At 54.5% G+C, this 23,414-nt stretch overlaps 3 protein-coding genes across 6 annotated transcripts in view; 2 read left to right on the top strand and 1 right to left on the bottom strand.

Moving 5' to 3' along the window:
- The window catches only part of APC2 (APC regulator of WNT signaling pathway 2), a 53,124-nt gene extending 45,424 nt beyond the window's left edge, over window positions 1-7,700 (top strand). The window contains exon 15 of the mRNA XM_081177552.1: window positions 866-7,700. Coding sequence (XP_081033678.1) covers window positions 866-6,389 — 5,524 coding nt within the window. The 3' untranslated portion in view covers window positions 6,390-7,700. The remainder of the gene's footprint in view (window positions 1-865) is intronic.
- GAMT (guanidinoacetate N-methyltransferase) overlaps window positions 1-23,414 on the bottom strand; it is a 214,627-nt gene that overhangs the window by 129,051 nt on the left and 62,162 nt on the right. The gene's annotated exons all lie outside the window — the stretch shown is intronic.
- The window catches only part of TJP3 (tight junction protein 3), a 50,802-nt gene continuing 40,726 nt past the window's right edge, over window positions 13,339-23,414 (top strand). Inside the window, exon 1 of one of the 3 annotated variants that reach the window (XM_081177651.1) lies at window positions 13,339-13,469. Coding sequence is in view for 1 of the 3 variants with exons in the window: in XM_081177650.1 (XP_081033776.1) it covers window positions 20,710-20,727 (18 nt within the window). In the remaining 2 variants the exon portion in view is untranslated. Of the gene's footprint in view, window positions 13,470-20,199; window positions 20,474-20,537; window positions 20,728-23,414 lie in introns of those variants that run through there. The other 2 variants (XM_081177652.1, XM_081177650.1) reach the window with 2 other exon arrangements.

Raw genomic sequence — 23,414 nt, 5'->3', positions numbered from 1 at the left:
AGGTTTGGGACACAAGGCGTTTGAGTACAGTGGTACCTTGGTTCTCAAACGCTGAAAACCTTGGAAGTAAGTGTTCCGGGTTTTGGACAGTTTTCGTAAGCCGAAGGTCCGATGCAACTGTCGACTATTGTTTCCAGGGCGCCTGCGCCAATCAGAAGCTGTGCTTCTGTGCAGCTAAGAAAAAAGATTGATTTTAATTTTTATCATCTACAATGCTGTCTTGTTTATTTTATAGTACAGTACATTGTACAGCGGGTGGCGCTGTGGGTTAAACCACAGAGCCTAGGACTTGCCGATCAGAAGGTCGGCGGTTCAAATCCCTGCGACGGAGTGAGCTCCCGTTGCTCAGTCCCTGCTCCTGCCAAGCTAGCATTTCGAAAGCACGTCAAAGTGCAAGTAGATCAATAGGTACCGCTCTGGCGGGAAGGTAAACGGCGTTTCCGTGCGCTGCTCTGGTTCGCCAGAAGCGGCTTAGTCCTGCTGGCCACATGACCCGGAAGCTGTACGCCGGCTCCCTTGGCCAATAAAGCGAGATGAGTGCCGCAACCCCAGAGTCGGCCACGACTGGACCTAATGGTCGGGGGTCCCTTTACCTTTACATTGTTTGTCGCTTTCGTTTTATGGATCCTTGGTCTCGTTAGAGAGCAAAACTCATGTTAAATTGCTGTTTTAGGGCTTGTTTTTAAAAGTCCGGAACGGATTAATCCATTTTGCATTGCTTTCTATGTGAAAGCGTGCCTTGGTTTTGGAACGCTTTGGTTTTGGAACGGATTGAGTTTGAGAACCAAGGCACCACTGTTCAGCGAAACGCAGGTCCATGCCACTGTGTTGTTTTTAACTTATTCCCCACCCGACTGTCTTCCAGGCAAGTCCTGAGAGACCACAGCTGCCTGCAGACCCTCTTGCAGCACCTCAAGTCACACAGCCTAACCATCGTCAGCAACGCCTGCGGCACCCTCTGGAACCTCTCGGCCCGCAGCCCCAAAGACCAGGAGCTCCTGTGGGACCTGGGCGCCGTCAGCATGCTCCGAAACCTTGTGCACTCCAAACACAAGATGATCGCCATGGGCAGCGCGGCGGCCTTGCGGAACCTCCTGGCCAACCGCCCGCCGAAATACAAAGACACCGTGGTCATCTCGCCGGGGTCCTGTATGCCGTCGCTTTATATGAGGAAGCAGAAGGCGCTGGAGGCCGAACTGGACACAAAACACCTGGCCGAGGCCTTTGACAGCTTGGAGAAGCAGACTTTGAAGACACAGAGTGCCAAAAAGCCCATAAGGCACATGGAGAGTTTGGTGAAAGACTACGCCTCCGATTCGGGGTGCTTTGACGATGACGAGGGCCCCAACGCCTCCGAAACAGGGAACGCCTCTGTCCTCTCCATGTTCCTGAACTCCTCCTTCCTCCAAGGGCAGGCGTTGCCGCGAGCCGGTGCTCCACGGAGGTGCCCCGAGCCCGAAAAGGATGGGAGCCGTCCGGCGGAAGCTGCCCAGGTGGCCCCTTCGCTGCTCCGCCCGGACGAGGACGTCTCCGCGGCGGCCGAGAAGCTGGCCAACAAAATCTCCACTGCCGTGGCCAAGATCGACAAGCTGGTGGAGGACATCTCCGTCCTGCACACGTCGTCGGACGACAGCTTCAGCCTCAGCTCCGAGGACCACTGCTTGGATTGGCAGCTGGGGCTGGAGGACGTGCACGAGGCCCGTGCGCAGTCGTGCTCGCCGTGCCGGCTGTCGGACGCCAGCGGCTTTGCCAAGCGGGAAGGCCTGTGCCGCGCCCACACCCTCCTGCGGCTGAAGACGGCCTACACCAGCCTCTCCAACGACAGCCTCAACAGCGGGAGCACCAGCGACGGTTACTGCACCAAGGAGCACATGAAACCATGCACCGGAACGACCTTCTTGGATTTTAAAGACGAGTTGCATCGCTACCAGAAGCGGCCCAGCCGCCTGGACCTGAAGAACATCTTGAGCAACAGGCCAGAGAAGGCAGAGGTGCCAGGAAAGAAACGTCACGGGACAGGAGAGGCGGCAGAAAAGCTGGGAAACCTTGGAAAGCTCCCGAAATCTGACGCTGTGGTTGCCGAGAAGGACCCAGAACCCCAGATGAAAGTTCCGAGCAATGAGCTAAACGCAGACCCCAAAGTCCACACGATTAAGCTTTCGCCGTCCTACCAACATGTCCCCCTGGTGGAGAGCATTGGGGACGGTAGCTCAGCGCCCGAAACGGCCGGGCTGCAGGGAGCCGGTCCCTTCTACCCCAGCTTGTCGCTGAAGTCGATCGAAAACCTGAGCAAGATTCCTGAGAAGCTGCCCGCTCGGCCCCCGGCCCCCGCGGCGCAAGAGCAGCTGCAGAAGTACTCGGTGGAAGACACGCCGATCTGCTTCTCTCGTTGCAGCTCGTTGTCTTCGCTTTCCTCGGCCGACAACATCCTGGACGGGCAGAGCCACAGCGAGAACGAGACGGACAGTGACTCCTCGCTGGAGATCATCGAGGTGGAAGAGGTGGCCGAGATGGAGGAGGCGCGGAAGGGAGGGCAAGCGGAGCCTGCCCCGGCCGCCTCGCAGCCCATCGCCATCCCTTTCCCCAAGAAGGAGAAGGTCTTCTTCCGCGGAGCTTCGCCCTGCCGGCCGGAGGACTTGACGCCGTCCAGCTCCTCGGAGAACTACATACAGGAGACGCCGCTGGTGATGAGCCGCTGCAGCTCAGTCAGTTCGCTGGGCAGCTTCGAGAGTCCGTCCATCGCCAGTTCCATCCAAAGCGAGCCTTGCAGCGAGATGATCAGTGGCACCATCAGTCCCAGCGAGCTGCCCGATAGTCCCGGGCAGACCATGCCCCCCAGCCGCAGCAAAACACCCCTGTTTGAGCTCAGCGGTCAGCCGGAGAAGGAGGCGAGCCAGTTCAACATCCAGTGGGAGAACAACGTCAAGAAGTTCATGGAGATCACGGACTTCAAGGAGCGGTTCCAGGTGCCCCAAGACCTCGACTCCATGGTGTACTTCACCGTGGAGAAACCCAACGAGAACTTTTCCTGCGCCTCCAGCTTGAGCGCTCTTCCTCTCCATGAACACTACGTACAGAAGGACGTGGAGTTGAAGTTGATGCCCCCTTTCCCCGACAGGAGCGGCGGCCTGGGCTTTGTGGCACACGAGGAAGAGAGGGCCGCCGAGAGCCAGAGGAAGCCAGAGCGCCTTGAGCTGACCTCTGACGAAGACATCGAGATCTTGAAGGAGTGCATCAATTCGGCCATGCCGTCCCGCTTCCGGAAAGTGCGGACGTCTCTCGTCTCCGGGTTTCCGGGCCAGGTTCTGAACCCCCAAACCAAGAAGCCAGTGCATGTCCCGGTTTATATGCTGGTCCCCGCTAGTTCTCACCTTGGTCTCCCCAAGCACAGGCGTACGGCAGCAGCCACGAGGCCCAGCAAAGACTACGTTGGCGATGAGGATTCCTTCACCGACTCGGCTGAAGGGACTCCAGTCAACTTCTCCAGCGCGGCTTCCCTGAGCGACGAGACGCTCCAATACCCGACGAAGGAGGAGGCGGACTTGAGGCGGTGCTCCGGGAAGAGGAGGGACGCTCTGGGCCCACGTGGATTAGGCCTCAAGATGGAGGCGGCCCAGGGTGAGGCGGGAGGCTTCCGGGCCGGAAGGATAACCTCCAGCCATTCCACGCCAACCCGGGTGGCATCCGCGTACAAGCACAACACGGGCTCGAGCCACACCAGCCCGCTCCGCACAGGCCGGGCCCAGTCGGCCGAGTCCAAGCGAGGACACGTCCCCCTCAGAAACCTGGAGTTGACGCTCGTGAGGCAGGGCAGCCTGAGGGCCAGCTCGGAAGGCAGCCGTTCCAGGAAAGACGTCCCTCAGGAGAACGGCAGCAGTGACATGGTCTTCCAGTCGCTCTGCCACACCACGCCGACCGAAGAGGCGGTCTATTGCTTCTACGAGAACGACTCAGACGACTTGGCGGAACTCGGGGTGAGACGTTCGCCCAGGAGGAAGGCCGGCGCACCTGGCAAAGGTCAAAGAAAGGAAGCTTGGGTCAAGAAAGAGGCCGAGTTTGCTTCCAGGCAACCGCCGCCGAAAACCAAGATGGCTGCCAAGCTGCGCAGCAACCTCATTGCGGACGAGACACCCCCATGCTATTCCCTCAGCTCCTCTCTGAGTTCCCTGAGTGACGTGGAGCTGTGCCACGCAGATGGGAGGGGGCAGCTGTACGGCCGAGCCAAGCTGGCCTTGAGCCGGCGGCAGGAGATGCGGGCAGCGCTGTCCAAGCGGAGGGGCAGCTCGGGGAGCTCCCTCAGCTGTGACTCGGACGACAACCTGCTACCCAAGGGGGTCGGGTCGGCCGTGGGCAAGAGGAGGAGGCACTCGGGGAAAAGGAAGCAGGGCGAGAAGGAGAGGAAGGGGAGGAAGGCCCACGAGCGGAAGCCAGAGGCCACGCCGGACGAAGCCGCCTCAGACCTGGACAGTGTCGACTGGAAGGCAATCCAGGAAGGAGCTAACTCCATTGTCACCTGGCTGCACCAGGCGGCCTCCTCCTTTGCCCACGACCCGTCCTTGGAATCGGACTCCATTCTCTCTTTCATGTCCGGCCTGTCGTCGGGATCCACGCTGCAGCTGTCTCTGGAGAGGAAGGAGAAGAAGGCAGGCAGGAAGGTCCCCGGCCGTCACGTGGAGAAGAAAGACCTTCCGAGGGCGTTCCAGGATGGCAAGAAGGTCGCCACAGGAGGTCCCAGGGCCCAGAACAGTCGGGCGGAGAAGAACGTTCAGCAGAAGCCGCTCACCAACTTGCCGGTGGTCTTCCGAGGCCGGACGGTGATCTACATGCCAAACGTGGCAAAGGACTCGCCGGCACAGAGCCCCAGAGCCGCCCCGAAGAAGGCCGGACCCCCAGCGAAGCAGGAAGCGCCTGTGAAGAACCTCAGCCTGAACCAGCAGAGGTCTCGGAGCCTCCACAGGCCGGGGAAGATCTCGGAGATGGTGGACCTCACCTTGCCGAAACGCAGCGCCACTCCGCCGGCCCGGATGACGAAAGCCCCTTCCTCGGGGTCCTCCCGGACGTCCACGCCGTCTCAGCCCAACCAGAAGAAGCTGACGTCCCCTTCGCAGCCGCCCGGCCGGCAGATACCGACTCGGGAAGCTGGGAAGGCAAACGGGAACGCCACATCTCCCGGCCAGAACCCAAAGCCGGTGCAGAAGTCTCCCGTCCCCAAACAACACAAGACCCAGAAGTCTCCCGTCCGTATCCCCTTCATGCAGAAGCCGGTGAAGAAAACGCTGCCGGCCAGGAGTGCCATGCCTACTTTGGAGGAGCAGGTGGGGAGAGGCAGAGGGACAAGGCCCCAAACTGGCGGGAAGCCCGCCCTGCAAAGCAGCCACCTCAACCTGGTCCGCATGTCCTCCGCGAGGTCCACCGCCAGCGAGTCGGACCGCTCCGGCTTCCTGAGGCAACTGACGTTCATCAAGGAGTCATCCGGCCTGCTCATGAGGCACCGGGCCGAGCTTTCGTCGCCGCAGCTGAACTCGACGCTCTCCCCGGCCGCTTCACCTCGGAGGGGCCGCCCCGGCCTGCCGCCCGTCTTCCTCTGCTCCTCCCGGTGCGACGAGCTGAAGGCGGACAAGCCCGGGGGGCTGATGCAGCGGCCCATCGTCTCGCGGGGACCTCTGTCGAGCCACGGGGTCCCGGCAGGCTTGAGGCCTCCCAGACGGACCAGCTCGGAAAGCCCCTGCAGGCTCCCGGTCAAAACGGCCAACGGCCCGCCGGAGCCGTTCAAACGGTACTCGTCGTCGCCTCAGATCAACGTCGTCAAGAGGACGGGCAGCCCGGCCGCTCCCGGTTGCCAAGAGCCCACGAAGAAGAAGAACGACGAGGGGCCCAAACTCCCCGTGGTGCCTCCTCTGGGAGCGCCGGAAAAGCAGGCTGAAGAGGCACAGCAGGCGATCGTCAGGGGGACGTGGAAGCGCATCCGAGACGAGGACATCCCCCACATCCTGAAGACCACCCTCCCTCCCACGGCCCTGCCACTCGTCAGCACCTTGGAGGAGGAAGAGGTCCCTCAGGCCCTGCGGAAGACCAGCGACGCCGTCGTGCAGACGGAAGACTTCTCCGCCGCCAAAACCAACTCCAGCACCTCTCCGACGATGGAGAACAAGGCTGCGCTCCTCGCGTTCTCAGAAGCAGGAGACGCAGGCGGTTCCAATCCAGGCAAGGCCCCCGCAGCGGTGCCCATCTCCTTCACGCACGAAGCGCCCGTCAGCTCCCTCGGGAACTTCCCAAGCAGGCACAGCTCCCCGAGCCGGGCTGCCCGGGTGAGCCCTTTCAACTACACGCCCAGCCCCATGGCAGAGCCCGCAGACAACGAGAAACAGATCCAAAAAGTGCAGGTCTGAGCAGACACCGGGTGCCGCCGTCGCACCTCTGTACGAACACAGCTTGTCGCCGTTTGCTTACCTTTCGTTCGTTTTCTTTTCTATTAAAAAAAAGGAAGACTTTGTCACCGCCTGCTAACTCCCCGCCTTGCTTCTTAGCAAAGCGAGGAGGAATCGGGGAGCTTTTGATTCCATATTGACACAGGACTGGGGGAGCCGTTTCTTGGGCTGATCGCTGGGGAGAGATTTCTTTCATGCCCACCGAATCCTTCCTCCCTTTCGAAACGGCTTCTCGGACTTCTTAACGCACCAAGAGATGCCCAAAGCCCACCTCATGCTTCGGGGTCAACGTGGCTGTCGGTGGTGGTGCTACGAGGTGGATCGGGGCCCAGCCACCCAATCTGTGGGGATGAGCGATTCTCCCCCACCGTCGGGGGGGGGGGGAAACTTCGCCCCGTTGAGAATTAAATATGGTGTTCTCCTGCAGGAAAACACCCTTCCTGCTTGGATTATGAGACCGGGGTCATCTTTCGGAAGAATACCTCACCGTTCCCTCACGAGCACCCCTTGCCGAGTTCGTATCCGGCCTTGTACAGACACGCTCCGTTTTGAACACTTCCGATTGCCCTTCGCAAGCGACGTGGTCAAGAGACGCTTCTGGTTTGGCTTACACAGAAGACTCCTTTTGCCAGCGACTTTTTTGGGGTGGACCGATAACATCGCCAGACGGATTAGTCCTTCTTTGCCCGTTCCACCAAGCCACCTTGGGGGCGGTGTGTCTCCTGCCCTCCTCTGCTTTCCTGGAAACCACAGACACAAACTTTAAGAGTCAGATGGGAGGCATATAAATAATAAAATTATTATTATTATTGGCCAGGGATGTTGCCTGGACCACATCTCCCATCATCCCTGATAGCCGGGGCGGCAGGGGCGATGGGAGCTGGGCTCCAGCGACGTCTGCCGAATCACAGACCTTGTAGCATTGGAAAGGGGCCCGAAGAGTCATCTAGACTAACCCCCCGCAATGCAAGAATCGCCGCTCCCCCTGCTGTGCGGGACAGTCGTTGCGAGTGAACTCGCCCTGAACGGGACAGGCCAAATCCTATGGCGGGGAGACAAAGCGAAGGGGGTTAGGGGGAAAAGAGAGAGCCTTAACCTCAACTCTCGGTTGCATGTATTAGGCCACGATCCTGCTCACCTGCTTACCTGGAGGTGAGCATCCATTGGGCTCGGTGGGGCTTACGTCCGAGTCGCCCTGTCTAGGACTCCACTTTTAGTCTCCTGTGTTATGGGCACTAATACCGATTGAATTAAAAACGAAAAAACGAGAGAGTTTATTTGGTTTATTTGGGGTGGGGGAGGTGCTTAAGCAAGGGGAGGGGGGAAAGGATAAGGGGTGGGTGGGGGAGGACTTTTTACGTGGCAGAGTGGGGTGGGGGTGGGGTGGAAATAAGCCCCAAGGTCGAAAAGTGGCCCCCTCTAGTTCTCCCTACCTGGTCCTTCCGTGCCCCCCCTGGCTACAGCTCATCAGCCACACCCCTTTCCACCAGGCCACTCCCACTTCCATCAGGCCACATGCCCTTTCCTCCAGGCCACTCCCCTTTCCTCCAGGCCACTCCCACTTCCAGCAGGCCACTCCCCTTTCCTCCAGGCCACTCCCCTTTCCTCCAGGCCACATGCCCTTTCCTCCAGGCCACTCCCTTTTCCTCCAGGCCACGCCCCTTTCCTCCAGGCCATTCCCCCATTCCTCCAAGCCACTCCCCTTTCCTCCAGACCACTCACCCTTTGCTCCAGGCCACACCCCTTTCCTCCGGTCACTCCCATCTCTTCCAGGCCATGCCCTTTCCCTCCAGGCCACTCCCCCTTTCCTCCAGGCCACTCCCACTTCCAGCAGGCCACTCCCCTTTCCTCCAGGCCACTCCCCTTTTCCTCCAGGCCATTCCTCCAAGCCACTCCCCTTTCCTCCAGACCACTCACCCTTTGCTCCAGGCCACACCCCTTTCCTCCAGTCACTCCCACCTCTTCCAGGCCACGCCCTTTTCCTCCAGGCCACTCCCCCTTTCCTCCAGGCCACTCCCGCCTCATCAGCCCGGCTCAGCTCAGAGGTAGAGCGGGCGCTCTGGCTGCAAAAGTTCCCTGGTTCAATATTTGGTCCCTCCAGGTTGGGAGAGAGCGAAACCCCAGCTGCTGCCTGCCAGTGTGAGTAACACTGACCAAGATGGGGTGTGTGGCTTAGACGCTGAATATGCCTTTACACGGAACCTTGAGGACTAGAAACTTGCTTCCTTTCTAAGGAAAGGGCAACAACTCGGCATCAGAGGGCTGCAGAGTTTGAGGGGAACCTGAGAGTCATCTAGTCCAACCCCCTCTGACTGCCAGAAAATTCCTCCTGATGTTGAGTCGGAATGTCCTTCCTCGCCACTTGAAGCCACGGGTTCGAGTCCTACCCTCCGGAGCAGGAGGAAACAAGCTTCCATTGGACAGCCCTTCAGATATTGGAAGGTGGCTCTCAGGTATCTCCACTTTTCCAGGCTAAACATACCCAGCTCCTTCGACCGTTCCTCATCAGGCCCGCTTTCCAGACCCTCGATAGCAAAGGACCCAGTTCCGACCCCCAGCCTGAAACTCCAGAGCTCCGCTGCTGCCAGTCAGTGTACACAAGACTGGGTGGGCCAGCTGACCAGACGAAGGCCACCCAGCGAGATCTGTGTCAGAGTGGCGAGATTTGAACCCTGATCTCCCAAGTCAACACTCTAAGCACTGCTCTTGCATTTGGAAAAGAATGGGAGGAAAATCCTGTTAGCTGTTTGCTGGCCCGTCCTAGCCAGCATGACCAATGGTTAAGGTAAAGGGACCCCTGACCACTAGGTCCAGTCGTGGCCGACTCCGGGGTTGCGGCGCTCATCTCGCTTTACTGGCCGAGGGAGCCGGCGTACAGCTTCCGGGTCACGTGGCCAGCAGGACTAAGCCGCTTCTGGCGAACCAGAGCAGCGCACGGAAACACCGTTTACCTTCCCGCCGGAGCGGTACCTATTTATCTACTTGCACTTTGATGTGCTTTTGAACTGCTAGGTTGGCAGGAGCAGGGACCGAACAACGGGAGCTTACCCCGTTGCGGGGATTCGAACCGCCGACCTTCTGATCGGCAAGCCCTAGGCTCTGTGGTTTAACTCCGAAATGGCCAGAGAGGGGAAAGCTGACTCTCACAGATAACAGAATTTACTGGGGGGGGGGGCAGTGGAAAGGCAAACCGAACAAAAGGCCTTTTCCCCTCCCTAGCCATTAGTTCCCATGGGAACACATTGCCCTCACTTGTTGGCTTTTTACATAACAAAGGCAGATTTATTTTGCAAAGGTTTGAGACCCTATATCTGCAAAGGAAGCCCCTTTTGGGACTCCAGATTCCTAGAATTGCTAATAGGGAAGGGGACCTTAACAGGTTATCCAGCTCATCCCCATAATTTCCATTCTGCAAAGGGTGGCATTTAACTCACCCCCCCCCTTCACGCAAGGGAGTTGTGAGTTAAACCACAGAGCCTAGCACTTGCCGATTGGAAGGTTGGCGGTTTGAATCCCCGCAATGACGGGGTGAGCTCCCATTGCTCGGTCCCTGCTCCTGCCAACCTAGCAGTTTGAAAGCACTTCAAAGTGCAAGTAGATAAATAGGTACCGCTCCGGCGGGAAGGTAAACGGCGTTTCCGTGCGCTGCTCTGGTTCGCCAGAAGCGGCTTAGTCCTGCTGGCCACATGACCCGGAAGCTGTACGCCGGCTCCCTCGGCCAGTAAAGTGAGATGAGCGCCGCAACCCCAGAGTCGGCCACGACAGGACCAAATGGTCAGGGGTCCCTTTACCTTTACCTTTACCCCTGGACCAGAGCACGCCAGGCCCTCCTGTCTTCCACTGCCTCCCGCAGTTTGGTGCAACTCATGCTGGTCGCTTCGAGAACACTGTCCCCCCATCTCATCCTCTGTCATCCCCTTCTCCTTGTGCCCTCCATCTTTCCCAACATCAGGGTCTTTTTCAGGGAGTCTTCTCTTCTCATGAGGTGGCCAAAGTCTTGGAGCCTCAGCTTCAGGATCTGTCCTTCCAGTGAGCACTCAGGGCTGATTTCCTTCAGAATGGAGAGGTCTGATCTTCTTGCAGTCCATGGGACTCTCAAGAGTCTCCTCCAGCACCAAACTGAAAATCACAAATAAAAATTTAAAAAACCAAAAGGGCAGAAATTCTGACATAAAAGGCAAAAATTTGCCAGCTGTCGCTTCCCTGGGAGAGACCAAAGTTTGAATGGGCACTGATCACCCACTCTCAGCCTAACTATAAAGTTTCAAAAGAAAGTCAATCCTAGAAGTATATACGGTACACTGAAAGAGTAGATTCCACCATATTCAGTGAGACTTTACTCCTGCCCCATAAAAGAAAACGATTTATATGTTTATTTTTTTGGCACTTTTGTCCTACGCCTTTATTGTGCAAACATGAACTTTCTCAGCGCAGGTTCCAATGTCAGAACTTCCCTGCTCCCAACCTGACTTCTTGTGTCTTTCCAGCTGAATTGTGCATTTGCTTCAGAGTAAGATAAAGGTAAAAGGACCCCTGACCATTAGGTCCAGTCGTGACCGACTCTGGGGTTGCAGCGCTCATCTCGCTCTATAGGCCGAGGAAGCCGACGTTTGTCTGCAGACAGCTTCCGGGTCATGTGGCCAGCAGGACTAAGCCACTTCTGGTGAACCAGAGCAGCGCACGGAAACACCGTATACCTTCCCGCCGGAGTGGTACCTATTTATCTACTTGTGCTTTGAGGTGCTTTCGAACTGCTAGGTTGGCAGGAGCAGGGACTGAGCAATGGGAGCTCACCCCATCACAGGGATTCGAACCGCCGACCTTCTGATCAGCAAGTCCTAGGCTCTGTGGTTTAACCCACAGCGCCACCCTTTGTTTCAGAGTAGGTACTGATATTTACTTATTTTTATTCAACCAGATTTACGTACAGCTTAATAAACAAGCAAACCAATCTCTAAGCATCTTGCAATGAAACAGTATAAAGGTTTGATTTTCAGAAAAGCAACAAAAACAGTAAATCTAGGGCTGAATTCAACCAAGTTATAACCGTACTCAGAGCAGAACTGTTGTATCTTAAGCTGAGCCAGACTCAAAGTAGACCTATTGAAATGAATGGACGTGTGTGGCTAACTGTGTCCCATTCATTTATCCTGTGAGTTGAATTAATGCTGGATGCAATCCATTAAAACCAGATAAATAAACAGCCTTTATTGCTATTGTTTTGGGGTTTCCCTCTTTCTAGTAATGCCGTTTTGACAAGGGTCGTTTTGACAAGGGTCACAGCTCGGCTGCGAGGCATGCAGAATGAAATTGCCTCCATCCTGAAACTTTGGAAAGCCAGCGCTGGTCAGAGGAGGGTGGATTAACGGCCTGACTCAACATAAGACACCTCCATATTGAAACCAGCCTATCATTTATAGCCATGATGACTAAAAACTTATTTTATTTTAATGGGAAGGACATCAGGAAGAGCTGCTGGACTGTGGAACAGTCTCCCTCGTGAGGTGGTGGTCTCTTCTTCCTTTCAGAGGTTGGATGGCCATCTGTCCTGGATGATCTAGTTAAGATTCTTGCATTGTACAGGGTTGGGCTGGATGACCTCTGGGGGCCCCTTCCCGCTGGACAATTTTGATTCCATGTGGAATGGAATTCTTTGCATCGGTTCCAAGAGCGAAAAAAGGATCAATACCCAGCGGGCTTCTGCAGGCAGGCCTAGGAGCCTCCCTCGGCTGTGTTGTTGTTTAGTCGTGTCCGCCTCTTCGTGACCCCCTGGACCAGAGCACACCAGGCCCTCCTGTCTTCCACTGCCTCCCGCAGTTTGGTCAAACTCATGCTGGTAGCTTCGAGAACACTGTCCCACCATCTCGTCCTCTGTCGTCCCCTTCTCCTTGCGCCCTCCATCTTTCCCAACACCAGGGTCTTTTCCAGGGAGTCTTCTCTTCTCCTGAGGTGGCCAAAGTCTTGGAGCCTCAGCTTCAGGATCTGTCCTTCCAGTGAGCACTCAGGGCTGATTTCCTTCAGAATGGAGAGGTTGGATCTTCTTGCAGTCCATGGGACTCTCAAGAGTCTCCTCCAGCACCAGAAGTCAAAAGCATCCCTTCTCCGGCCATCAGCCTTCTTTATGGTCCAGCTCTCACTTCCATACATCACTACTGGCAGTGGCGTAGCGTGGGGGGTGCCAGGGGTGCCGACCGCACCGGGCGCAACATCTGGGGGGGCGCGAGTCCAGAGGGAAGGGACAAGTTCCTTCCTCCGCCGGGCTCCCCGCCGCCACCGCCAGCCTTGCGCCCTAGCGCGCGCGCCCCCCGCCGTCGCTGTGGCTGCGCTCCGCTCACTGCTCGCAGGAGGAGCAGCCGCTGCAGCAGCGCCGCCGCCGCCACCGACGCCTGGCCGGGCACGGGCAGCCTCTGCACCCTGCCGCCGCCGCCATCCCCTTGGCCCAGCCGCAGGCGGCGGCTGCTTCTGCCTCCATCCTCCTCCGGGCAAGCAGCGTTGTTTGCGCGGCAGCGCCAGCGGCAATTCGCAGATTAGGGGTTGGGGGGGCGCAAATTACTTGCCTTGCCCCGGGTTAGGGGGCGCAAATTACTTGCGTTGCCCCGGGTGCTGACAACTCACGCTACGCCGCTGACTACTGGGAAAACCATAGCTTTTACTATACGGACCTTTGTTGGCAAGGTGATGTCTCTGCTTTTTAAGATGCTGTCCAGGTTTGTCATTGCTTTTCTCCCTCGGCTGGAAGCCCCCCCGAAAAGACGCTGCCAGTCCGTGCAGGCAATACGGAGCTATAGATGGAACAGCGGCCGGACTCCTCCTAACGAGGTTTGGCGCTCTCCCTGGGCCTGAACGGAAGGGGTTAAAGGTAAGCGGCTCTGCCGCATTCCTGGGCAAAAGGCATCACACCTGTCCGCCCGGCTTGGAGGAAGGAAGGAAAGAAACAAGAGCCGAGGAGGAGGAGGAAAGTCTGCGCTCCGGATCGCCCCGCGCTTCGTTGGGGCTCCTGCGCCCCAGAGCCGTCGCTGAGGAGCCCCCCCAGCCTGGCAGGTTAGTCTTGGGGCGCGGGGGGGGCAGCAGGGGGCGCCCCCACTTCCCTACCCAAATCAACCTCTCCAGAAAGCGTCTTTGCGCCCAGGGCGCACGCCTTCTTTGGAGAGCTCAGGTGGCTGAATGGGGAGGGGACGCTGTTTGCGCCCCCCCCCCCACTTCGCGAAGGAAGAGAGCCCCCACCCCCGGGATTGCTTCCCAGGGCCCCGATCCCGGCGCTCGCTCCACGCCCCGATCCACCAAAAAGGCCCTACAGGTGGACTGAGTCTCTTGCAAGTTTTGTGTTTTGTTTTTTGAGGGCGTTCGTTCTGCTACCTCGGAGTGTAGGCGTCCCCCTACTCGGGACTTACTCCCGAGTAGCAGAGCGCAGTTTCCTGCCTTGACTTGCCTCCAACAAAGTTCCGAGACGCGCTGGGTTGCATGGGGAAGCGGGGGGTCCATGACTTTCGCTGGGTTTACTCTGAGTAGGACTTACAGGGAAGGCAAACCCTATCCGGCGGTGGCAAAGGCGTCTGCGTAGCAAAGGCGACTTCCTGGTTTCCCGCACGTGGCTCCTGTTTTCGATTCCTCCCCTCCTTCTCAGCCCTCTCTCCCTTTTTAAATTCGCAAATGTGCTTATTCAGCCGCCGTGGATCTTTGCCTAAAGCGCCCAGCCAGCAGCGTTTTGTGGAGAGATCTTTTCTTTTTGGCCAGGCTGCCAAAATCAAAATAATCCCAGGGGCCTCGTTTAAAGTCACCCGGCCGCCGGCAAGCCTCACTTACCTGGGAGTCAGCGAGAAGCCCTATTGGGCCCAGTGGGGCTGACTCCTGAGTAGGCAGGGATAGGCTTCTTCTGTTGAGTCGCACGAATTTCTTCATCCTTCTTGTTGTTTCAAGACACGCCTTGCCTCTCCCTCAAAGGCCCGAAGGCAATTCAGTTAAATGTACGGCTGCATTATAAAATCTTCATGGCTTTATGAGAAACTTCGCTTCTCTAGAAACTTAACAGAGGTATACTGTATGTGCGTCCCCTTGTTGTATTTTATATTGCATTTCTGTCCTACTTTTAGCCCCCTGCAAGCAGCTGCGGGTAGCATATCATTGGTTCTCCCCCCTCGTTTAATATCTGAGAAACTCAAGATATTTATCACATTTTTCCGTGTGTAAGCAAATGTCCGGGATTTTGCAGCGATCGCCCCCCCCCCCAAGCTTTCCACAGTAAATATACGGCTGAATGCAATGAAGTTATTACTCAAAACAGAACCATTGCATCCAAACTGAGCCGTACTCAAAGTAAAAAGGTAAAGGTAAAGGGACCCCTGACCATTAGGTCCAGTCGCAGACGACTCTGGGGTTGCGGCGCTCATCTCGTTTTATTGGCCGAGGGAGCCGGCGTACAGCTTCCGGGTCATGTGGCCAGCAGGACTAAGCCGCTTCTGGCGAACCAGAGCAGAGCACGGAAACACCGTTTACCTTCCCGCCGGAGTGGTACCTATTTATCTACTTGCACTTTGAGGTGCTTTCGAACTGCTAGGTTGGCAGGAGCAGGGACCGAGCGACGGGAGCTCACCCAATCACTGGGATTCGAACCGCTGACCTTCTGATCGGCAAGTCCTAGGCTCTGTGGTTTAACCCACAGCGCCACCTGTGTACTCAAAGTAGACCCACTGAAATGAAAGGGCATGTGTGGCTAATTGAGACCCATTCATGTATTCGGTGCAATCCATTAAAATCATAAACATATCAGATAAATAAAAAGGGTTTGTTGCTGCTGTTTTGGGGGTGTTTTCCTCTACTCCTGGTAATGCCCCAATACAGGCATTCTGACAAGGGTCACAGCTCAGTGGTAGAGAAGGGTTGTTCTGAAAATTGCCCCCATCCACTGCCAGTCAGAGGCAGTAGTAAAACATTGCTTATGGATTAACAATGCAGGGCTCAGCAAACTTTTTCAGCAGGGGGCCGGTCCACTGTCCCTCAGACCTTGGGGGGCGGGGCGGACTATATTTTGGGGAAAAAAATATGAACGACTTCCTATGCCCCACAAATAACCCAGAGATGCATTTTAAATAAAAGGGCACATTCTACTCATGTAAAGGTAAAGGGACTCCTGATCATTAGGTCCAGTTATGGCTGACTCTGGGGTTGCGGCGCTCATCTCGCTTTACTGGCCGAGGGAGCCGGCGTACAGCTTCTGGGTCATGTGGCCAGCAGGACTAAGCCGCTTCTGGCGAACCAGAGCGGCGCATGGAAACGCCGTTTACCTTCCCGCCTGAGCAGTACCTATTTATCTACTTGCACTCTGACGTGCTTTCGAACTGCTAGGTTGGCAGGAGCAGGGGCCGAGCAATGGGAGCTCACCCCGTCATTGCGGGGATTCGAACCGCCAACCTTCTGATTGGCAAATCCTAGGCTCTGTGGTTTAACCCACAGCACCACCCGCATCCCTTTCTACTCATGTAGAAACATGCTAATTCCCAGACCGTCCGCGGGCTGGATTGAGAAGGCGATTGGGCCGGATCCGGCCCCAGGGCCTTAGCTCGCCTACTCATGATTAATAACTCAGCATAAGGCAACTTCATATTGAAATCAGCCTCTTTCAATTATAAACATTCAACACGGAGTTGGTCTGCCAACGGGCCCACTGCCCGTAGTTGGAAAAAATGCCAATAGATTTCAGATTTGTCAACCCATGTCCTCCTTGTTTTTCCGATAGTAAGAGTCTAAGAAACCCAGGACACAGATTTTCACAGCCCTCTAGCGGCTATGATGGCTCACTTACCAAAACTCATGTATTTAGCATTAACAGTGGAAGTGTATATAGCCGTACCTTGGATTCCGAACGCCTTGCGAGTCGGAACGTTTTGGCTCCCGAACGCCGCAAACCCGGAAGTGAGCGTTCCGGTTTGCGAACGTTCTTTTGGAAGCCGGACGTCCGTCGCGGCTTCCGATTGGCTGCAGGAGCTTCCTGCAGCCAATCGGAAGCTGTACCTTGGTTTCCAAACGTTTTGGAAGTCGAATGGACTTCCGGAATGGATTTCTTTTGCCGTCCTAGGTACCACTGTACCATACTTGATTCTGACGAAACTAAGCCGCCTTCTATCTCAAATCCAACCCCTGATTTCATATACAGTGGTACCTCGGGTTACATATGCTTCAGGTTACCTACGCTTCAGGTTACAGACTCCGCTAACCCAGAAATAGTGCTTCAGGTTAAGAACTTTGCTTCAGGATGAGAACAGAAATTGTGTTCCGGTGGCGCGGTGGCAGCAGGAGGCCCCATTAGCTAAAGTGGTGATTCAGGTTAAGAACAGTTTCAGGTTAAGAACGGACCTCTGGAACGAATTAAGTACTTAACCCGAGGTACCACTGTATTTTTATTATAAATTTTATTTTTCACTTTTCCAGTATTACTTTTGACATAAAGACAACCCCATCTTTCCCAACAAATTTATATATATATATATATTGACTTCTTTTGCAATTTCTTACATTTTTTAATTTATAACACTGTATCTCTTCCAGTACTCTGATTAATAGTTATCTTTCATCGATTACAGTCTAAACTGTAAACTGTTTAATGATTATTTTCTGATACAGTATTTAATTTTAACGTTTACTATTAGGTTCTGATGGATTGTTGAATGTTGCATTGTTTGATATGAGTTGTTTACAGTATTTTAAAGTTACTGCGACTCTTTATATTGGATCAGATTGTTACTGTTAATGCTTGATGTTTTTTGGGGGGGTTGGAAGCCGCCCAGAGTGGCGGGAGAAATACAGGCCGATGGGCTGGGTATAAATAAATAAATTGTTATTGTTGTTGTTGTCTTTAAACATTAATTTTAACTGTTTTGTTTAAGTTAATCCTGCTAATGTACTTACATGTGTACTGTACAATAGCATTTCAAATAATCCACAAATTTCCCCCAGTCTTTTATAAAGTTTCCCTCGCTCTTGGTTCCTTATTGCTCCCGTAAGTTTTGCAACTGGGATGAGAGTTTTCTTTCAATTTCTGAGCATATATCCTCCTGGCTGTGGTCATAGCAGACATAAACAGTTATGATTTCATATAGATATTTTTAAATAGTCCACGAAAGGCCTCCCATTCATCTCTAAAAAGATTTTTAATGAGGGAGTGCCGAATGAATGGTCAAGCACCTCTATTTTTGCTGCAGTTTTGAAAAAAACATAAGCGCTTTGCAATACAGACAATCTGCTTCAGGTCGCGTGGATAATTCTTACTATTTATACGCCGCACATCTGACTGGGTTGCCCCAGCCACTCTGGGTGGCTTCCAACAAAATATTAAAACAGCAAAACCCTCAAATCTTCATGTGCGGCCTGTTGTTGTTTAGTCGTGTCCGCCTCTTGGTGACCCCCTGGACCAGAGCACGCCAGGCCCTCCTGTCTGTCTTCCACTGCCTCCCCCAGTTTGGTCAAACTCATGCTGGTAGCTTTGAGAACACTGTCCCACCATCTGGTCCTCTGTCGTCCCCTTCTCCTTGTGCCCTCCATCTTTCCCAACATCAGGGTCTTTTCCAGGGAGTCTTCTCTTCTCCTGAGGTGGCCAAAGTCTGGGAGCCTCAGCTTCACGATCTGTCCTTCCAGTGAGCACTCAGGGCTGATTTCCTTCCGAATGGAGAGGTTTGATCTTCTTGCAGTCCATGGGACTCTCAAGAGTCTCCTCCAGCACCAGAATTCAAAAGCATCCATTCTTCAGCGATCAGCCTTCTTTATGGTCCAGCTCTCACTTCCACACATCACTACTGGGAAAACCAGAGCTTGAACTATACGGACCTTTGTTGGCAAGGTGATGTCTCTGCTTTTTAAGATGCTGTCCAGGTTTGTCATTGCTTTTCTCCCAAGAAGCAGGCGTCTTTTAATTTCATGGCTGCTGTCACCATCTGCAGAGATTATGGAGCCCAAGAAAGTAAAATCTTTCACTGCCTCCATTTCTTCCCCTTCTGTTTGCCAGGAGGTGATGGGACCAGTGGCCATGATCTTACGTTTTTTTGATGTTGAGCTTCAGACCATATTTTGCGCCCTCCTCTTTCACCCTCATTAAGAGGTTCTTTCAATTCCTCCTCACTTTCTGCCATCAAAGTTGTGCCATCTGCATATCTGAGGTTGTTGATATTTCTTCTGGCAATCTTAATTGGGATTCATCCAGTCCAGCTTTTCGCGGCCTAGCATAGGACAATATGAAATTGTCCGATTTTTCTTTTAAAGAAGCAAGTCATCTGAGCAAGGTTCCGTCGCATGTGCATTCGGGGGGGGGGGAATGCTTCCCCTGAGGTGTTCCGTAAAGCTGGCTTTTTAAGATCTCTGCCCCAAGGACCTTGCAAATCTGTAACTGGAGAGGGACGCCACCTCCGGAGGGGAAACAAAGGCAGCGGAGCCTAAGAGGTTAAGCCAAAGGGGTCAATTTCTGAGCCAGTCCTTTGTTTTGTTTGCGATCTAGCTGCAATTCTGAGCTCCGAGAAATGGATTTGTAAGATCCTGTGGGATTTTCCTAACCCACCTGCCCCAGTCTGCTGTTGACCAACCACCGGTCTTTGTGTCTGTTTGAGTTCGCTAACCTCAAATAATCTAGATTTCCCCTTTCACAGCCAAATGTCAATATTTGCCCCTGAGAGAAGTGGAATGCGACTGGGCAAAGGTAGATAGGGAAAGAGGGATAGACGATTGAGGGGCGAAGGTAAACCCTGGACTTTCAGGCTTATGAGAATAAAACTTCTGCATGGAGCCATTGTTTACCTCCTCCTACAGCTCCCATAAGCCCCCGCTGGTGCAGGTTTTGGGGTTTTTTATTATTGATAATAATAACATTTCTATACACCCTTCATCTCAGGATCCACAAGGCAGTTTGCAATACAAAACACACAAAAATACACAGCATAATAACAAACAAAACAATACCCCCCCCCCAGCCGACCGGTTTCCAGCTTTCGGACTACAATTCCCATCGTCCACTGCTAAGCTAACAGTGGATGATGGGCATTGTAGTCCAAGACGCGTAGAGGGCGCCAAGTTGGGGGCTGCACTCTTAGACCCAAGACCACGTGTTTTTAAAAATTTATTTTATTCTTTTGTTTTGCAAGGGTTCTATTCTGCTTGATTGCAACGGAACCTCAAAGAAGAATAAAGCAGGGAAATTCTATATTTTAAAAAAGCAGCTTAAAACGTTCAGAAAATAAAATTGAGGATAAGCTAATAAGAGGATGAAAAAACACACGCCTACGTTCCGCGTGTCTGGGTAGGCTTGCAATATAAAACACACAAAAATACATAGCATAATAACAAACAAAGCAATACCCCCCCCAGCCGACCGGTTTCCAGCTTTCGGACTACAACGCCCATCATCCACCGCTAAGCTAGCAGTGGATGATGGGCATTGTAGTCCAAGACGCGTAGAGGGCCCCAAGTTGGGGGCTAAGCTCTTAGACCCAAGTCCGCGTGCACATTCCTGCGTTGCAAGGGATTGGACTAGACTTCTGGGGTCCCCTTCCCCCTCTACAATTCTAGGATTGCCATCGGCGATCGGAAACCTGCCCTATTGAGCGGAAGGAAAGCCCCGCAAAGATAGCATTGCAGCAGTCCAGCCCGACAGCAGCCGGCCTCTCCCGGTCCAGCCTGATTTATTTTCGTAGCTCCATCCTGCAAAATCTCCCGGCCTCGATTCTCCCGATATACTTCGGCAGCTGGAGGGAAGACCTCCGAAATCCTGCCAGCCAGTGCTGGCGACAACACAGAGAGAGAGGGAGCCGACTCCAGATAAGGCTGCTTCCGGTGTCCGGCCCTGGGTAGAATTTCAGCCTTTGTTGCTTTCTCAGTGTCCTTGCGGTTATCGGAAACCCCCGGTCCGTCGCGAGCCGGACAGAGGCAGATCTCAGGAGATGTTTTCCTTGCGAGAGGAGGCAGAGAATTCCCTGTTTTTGAAGTTTCTCTGCACCGAGCAAATTTCCTTGGGGGCCTCTGCCAGCCGGCGAGGGAACTGGAGAGTTCTGGCTCCACCTGGAATCTAGGTGTGTCTTTGGGGAGTGTACACCTGTGCTTTGAAAGAGGTGGGGCCGGGCTGCGGAAGAGGAAAGAAAACCAGAGCCGACGGGCCAGGGGGGGAGAAAACCTGGAATATAAATATATATATTCTGGAAGCCTGCCTTCGGTCGGGCCTGGGCAAACCTCTTCAGGGCTGCGGACAGGTGAGCACACCTGTTTCCCACCTGGCAAAGATGTCTGGCCCAAGTTGGTTCTGAGCACCATGGCCGTGCGATTTCAGGCAAGTAAATTTTGTGTTGTTTGGCAGCCTTCGCCTCGCGACCTACTTCCAGCGTGCAAAAAAATACGGGCTTATCTCTGAGCCGGGAAACGAGGAGGTTTGACCGCCCAGCTTAACGACATTCTTGTTTTCTCTATTTTTTTCTGGCAAGGCGGTTGCGGAGGGAACGTGTAACCCGAGCCGCGTTTAATTGAAAGGGCTGCATTCAAGGCAAGAGCCTGGGAACCGTAGCGTGTAGCTGCACACTACAGTTCCCCAGATGATTTCCCCCCCGGGGTGTGTGTGCTTTAAAAGTGCAGCCTTAATCTCACGGCCGTTTGAGTCGCCTAGCTGTCAACTTTCCCCTTTCCTTGCGAGGAATCCTATTCGGAATAAGGGAATTTTACAAAGGAAAACGTTGACAGCTATGGGCAGGTGGGTTGTTCATTTGGGGGTGAGGGCCTGGCGCTCTGGACTTGCTCAGATGTACCCCCTTTTCTTTCGGAGTTAGAGCGTTTAGATTAATGCAGGGCGTCCCGCGCTTTTTGGACACGGAGTTGGAAAGCTGTGTCTCTGGGTGCGTGCAGAGTGCATTTGGAGTAAAGAGGACTGGGGTTGTGGGTTCTTTTGGGTGGGGGGATCCAGGATTTTGAGGATGGAAAAATCAGGTTGTTTCTTTCTCGTGGGACGAACTGCAGTTTAGGAGTCAATCTCTCCCTGCAACTGAAGCTTTCCACCTTGTTTCCTTGTAAAACAGACAGAAATCCAACAGGTGTGTCTTGTCTCCTGGCATGGAGAAACTGCCAAATGTGGCCTCTTGGCCCGATATTAACCCTGCCGTTTCGAAAGGGCAGAGGAGCGAAGCTCTGTTTGGGTGTTGGCTACGCGTGAACCACTCCAGGCTCGATAGGACAACAAAGGGGACTTCCTGTAGTTTCTGCCTGGCAAAACGTCCCAGGAATGTGGGATTGGCCTTTCTGTGAGAGCGGCTGTTTACCCACTTTTGTCCTGGCTCTCCAGGTAAGGACAAGGGTGGCGCTGTGGGTTGAACCACAGAGCCTAGGACTTGCCGATCAGAAGGTCGCCGGTTCGAATCCCCGCAATGATGGGATGAGCTCCCGTTGCTTGGTCCCTGCTCCTGCCCACCTAGCAGCTCGAAAGCACACCAGCGCAAGTAGATAAATAGGTAAATGGCGGGAAGGTAAACAGCGTTTCTGTGCACTGCTCTGGTTCGCCAGAAGCGGCTTAGTCCTGCTGGCCACATGACCCGGAAGCTGTACGCCGGCTCCCTCGGCCAATAAAGCAAGATGAGCGCCGCAACCCCAGAGTCGGCCACGACTGGACCTAATGGTCAGGGGTCCCTTTACCTTTACCTTTACATTTGTCCCACAGAGCCTAGGACTTGCCGATCAGAAGGTCGGCGGTTCGAATCCCCGCAATGACGGGGTGAGCTCCCATTGCTCAGTCCCTGCTCCTGCCAACCTAGCAGTTCGAAAGCACGTCAAAGTGCAAGTAGATAAATAGGTACCACTCTGGCGGGAAGGTAAACGGCGTTTGCGTGCGCTGCTCTGGTTCGCCAGAAGCGGCTTACTCTTGCTGGCCACATGACCCGGAAGCTGTACGCCAGCTCCCTTGGCCAGGAAAGCGAGATGAGCGCTGCAACCCCAGAGTCGGCCACGACTGGACCTAATGGTCAGGGGTCCCTTTACCTTTTACCTCCAGGTGAGTGATTCAGGAAACCTTGAGAGCACTTGAGAGCCTCCTCCAGTTGCACGAGGGGAGTGTTGCTGAGTGGGTAGAGGGCCGGCGCTTGCAAGCGCCGGAGGTTGCAGGTTGCATCCTCCTCCTGGTTAAGAACGTGATTGTTTGGGGTGGGGGGAAGAGACCCCTCTCTCAGCCTGAGATGCTGGAGAACGGCTGCCGGTCAGAGCAGGCAGTATTGGGGTAAGGCAGCAACCGGAGAATTACACATGGGCATCAGAGGATACCTGTGGATCAGACCACCCAGATACCCCAATGGCAAGCTGGACCCAAACACGACATCCCCTCTCCCTTCTTTTGTGTCCAGAACCTGGCGTCCAGGAAAATTGCTGCCTCCAGCCGGGGAAGCCGAGAGTAGCCATCATGCCTAGTGGTCACCGAAAGCCAGACTCCCCTCCTCCGTGAATTTCCCTCGCCCTCTTTTAAAGCCATCCAAGTCGAGGACCATCCCGGCCTCCTGTGGCGGGCAGTTCCATAGTTTAACTATGAGCTGTGCGAATCGTTAAGAATTGGAAGGGGTCGCCTTCGAGTCCCCGGCAAAGAAGGGATTTCTTTTATGGAAAGATGCTAGGCCGGGCGGAGGCACTTATAGTATTTTTGCCCACATTTAACCGGAAGCTGTACGCCGGCTCCCTCGGCCAGTAAAGCGAGATGAGCACCGCAACCCCAGAGTCGGCCACGACTGGACCTGATGGTCAGGGGTCCCTTTACCTTTAGCTTTTAACCCTCCGCCAAAGTATTTCGTAGATCCCTCTTTCTTTCTCCCCCCTCTCTCTTCCTCTTTCTTTCTTCCCCCCTTCCTTCCTTCCTTCCTTCCCCCCTATTCCTTCCTTCCTTCCCTTCCTTCCTTCCTTCCTTCCTTCCTTCCTTCCTTCCTTCCTTCCTTCCTTCCTTCCTTCCTTCCTTCCTTTCTCTCTCTCTCTCTCCCTCTCTCCCTCCCCCCTCTC

Source organism: Podarcis bocagei, assembly GCF_964188305.1.
Source record: "Podarcis bocagei genome assembly, chromosome: 18".
NCBI lineage: Eukaryota > Metazoa > Chordata > Lepidosauria > Squamata > Lacertidae > Podarcis > Podarcis bocagei.
The sequence above is the reverse complement of the archived record's forward strand: the minus strand, read 5'-3'. Positions and strand labels throughout refer to the sequence as shown.